This window comes from Rattus rattus, chromosome 2, assembly GCF_011064425.1.
Source record: "Rattus rattus isolate New Zealand chromosome 2, Rrattus_CSIRO_v1, whole genome shotgun sequence".
In the NCBI taxonomy this organism is placed as follows: domain Eukaryota; kingdom Metazoa; phylum Chordata; class Mammalia; order Rodentia; family Muridae; genus Rattus; species Rattus rattus.
In genome coordinates this window covers 103,859,220-103,860,716 of record NC_046155.1, presented here as the reverse complement: position 1 = coordinate 103,860,716, position 1,497 = coordinate 103,859,220, and the positions used below count along the sequence as shown (strand labels likewise).

Below are 1,497 nucleotides of genomic sequence, written 5' to 3'. Positions count from 1 at the left end.
AGTTTTTATTTATAAGTCACCAGTGGAAACCCTGCAGCTCATTCTTCTCCAAAAATCCTAGCATCTTCCTTTTAGTATTAAGGCTTAGTGCCCTCTGGCTGTTTTAGCAGAAGCAGAGACATCTAAAGCAGTTTTCCATAAAGAAGAATTCTCCAATGGAATGTTTCTGACATCTATAGAAGTCAACTTCTTAGTGATACTTTTCTCAAGTACTTCCCTAACCTTCTACTTACCTTTGATTTATATTCTTTCCTAAGATACTGATACTGTTAAAGAATGTAAAATGCTTTCATCCCACCAGCCAATATGTCTGGAGCCAACAGCTCCAGCCTGACCCCAGAATTCTTTATCCTCAATGGTATTCCTGGGCTGGAAGATGCACATGTCTGGATCTCACTGCCATTCTGCTTCATGTACATGATTGCTGTGGTGGGCAACTGTGGGCTTATCTACCTCATTGTCCATGAGGAGGCTCTGCACCGGCCCATGTACTATTTTCTAACCCTGCTCTCCTTCACTGACATAACTTTATGTACCACTACTGTACCCAATATGCTGTGTATATTCTGGTTCAACCTCAAGAAGATTGGATTTAAAGCTTGCCTGGCCCAGATGTTCTTTGTGCATACCTTCACAGCAACAGAGTCTGGCATGCTAATGCTCATGGCCCTGGATCGCTATGTGGCCATCTGCTACCCTTTGCGCTATGGGACCATCCTGACCAATCCTGTGATTGCCAAAGCTAGTCTTGCTACTTTCTTGAGGAGTGTGTCATTCATCCTCCCTTTTACCTTCCTCACCAAGCGCCTGCCCTATTGCCGAGGAAACCTCATCCCCCATGCCTACTGTGACCACATGTCTGTGGCTAAGATATCCTGTGGCAACGTCAAAGTTAATGCAGTCTATGGTCTGTTGGTTGCTCTTGTGGTTTGTGCATTTGACATATTCTGTATCACTGTGTCATACACAATGATATTGAGAGCAGTAATGAACCTGTCCTCTGCTGATGCTCGTCACAAGGCCTTCAGCACCTGCACATCTCACATCTGTGCTATTGTGATCACTTATGTGCCTGCCTTTTTTAATTTCTTCACTCATCGTTTTGGAGGACACACAATTCCACACCACATTCACATTATAGTGGCTAACCTCTACCTGTTACTGCCTGCTACCATGAACCCAATTGTTTATGGAGTCAAGACCAAGCAGATTCGGGAGAGTGTGATCAAATTTTTTAGTGGAGACAAGAGCGGCATTGCTGATATAAAATGATTAAAACACAAGTGAATTTCTTGAAATATGAAAAATAGTAAATAATTTCATAAAATATTCAGGTGAATGGTGTCAATTCATCTAGCTTCATTTCAGTAGACTGAAATAAATAGAAAACAGTGCAGAGGAAATTCATAACAAACGTGGAAAAGATGATTTAAATCAGTCATGTTTGTAAATTTTCTCTAATATTTGCAATTTTAGGATATGACATTTTTTCTTGAG

General features: G+C 41.1%; 1 protein-coding gene across 1 annotated transcript; it reads left to right on the top strand.

The window, feature by feature from the left end:
- Positions 1-306: 306 nt before the first annotated feature.
- On the top strand, positions 307-1,272 carry LOC116894125 (olfactory receptor 52N2-like). The gene has a single exon (XM_032895842.1). The coding sequence runs from the start codon at positions 307-309 to the stop codon at positions 1,270-1,272; it is 966 nt and encodes a 321-aa protein (XP_032751733.1).
- The last annotated feature ends 225 nt before the right edge of the window (positions 1,273-1,497 follow it).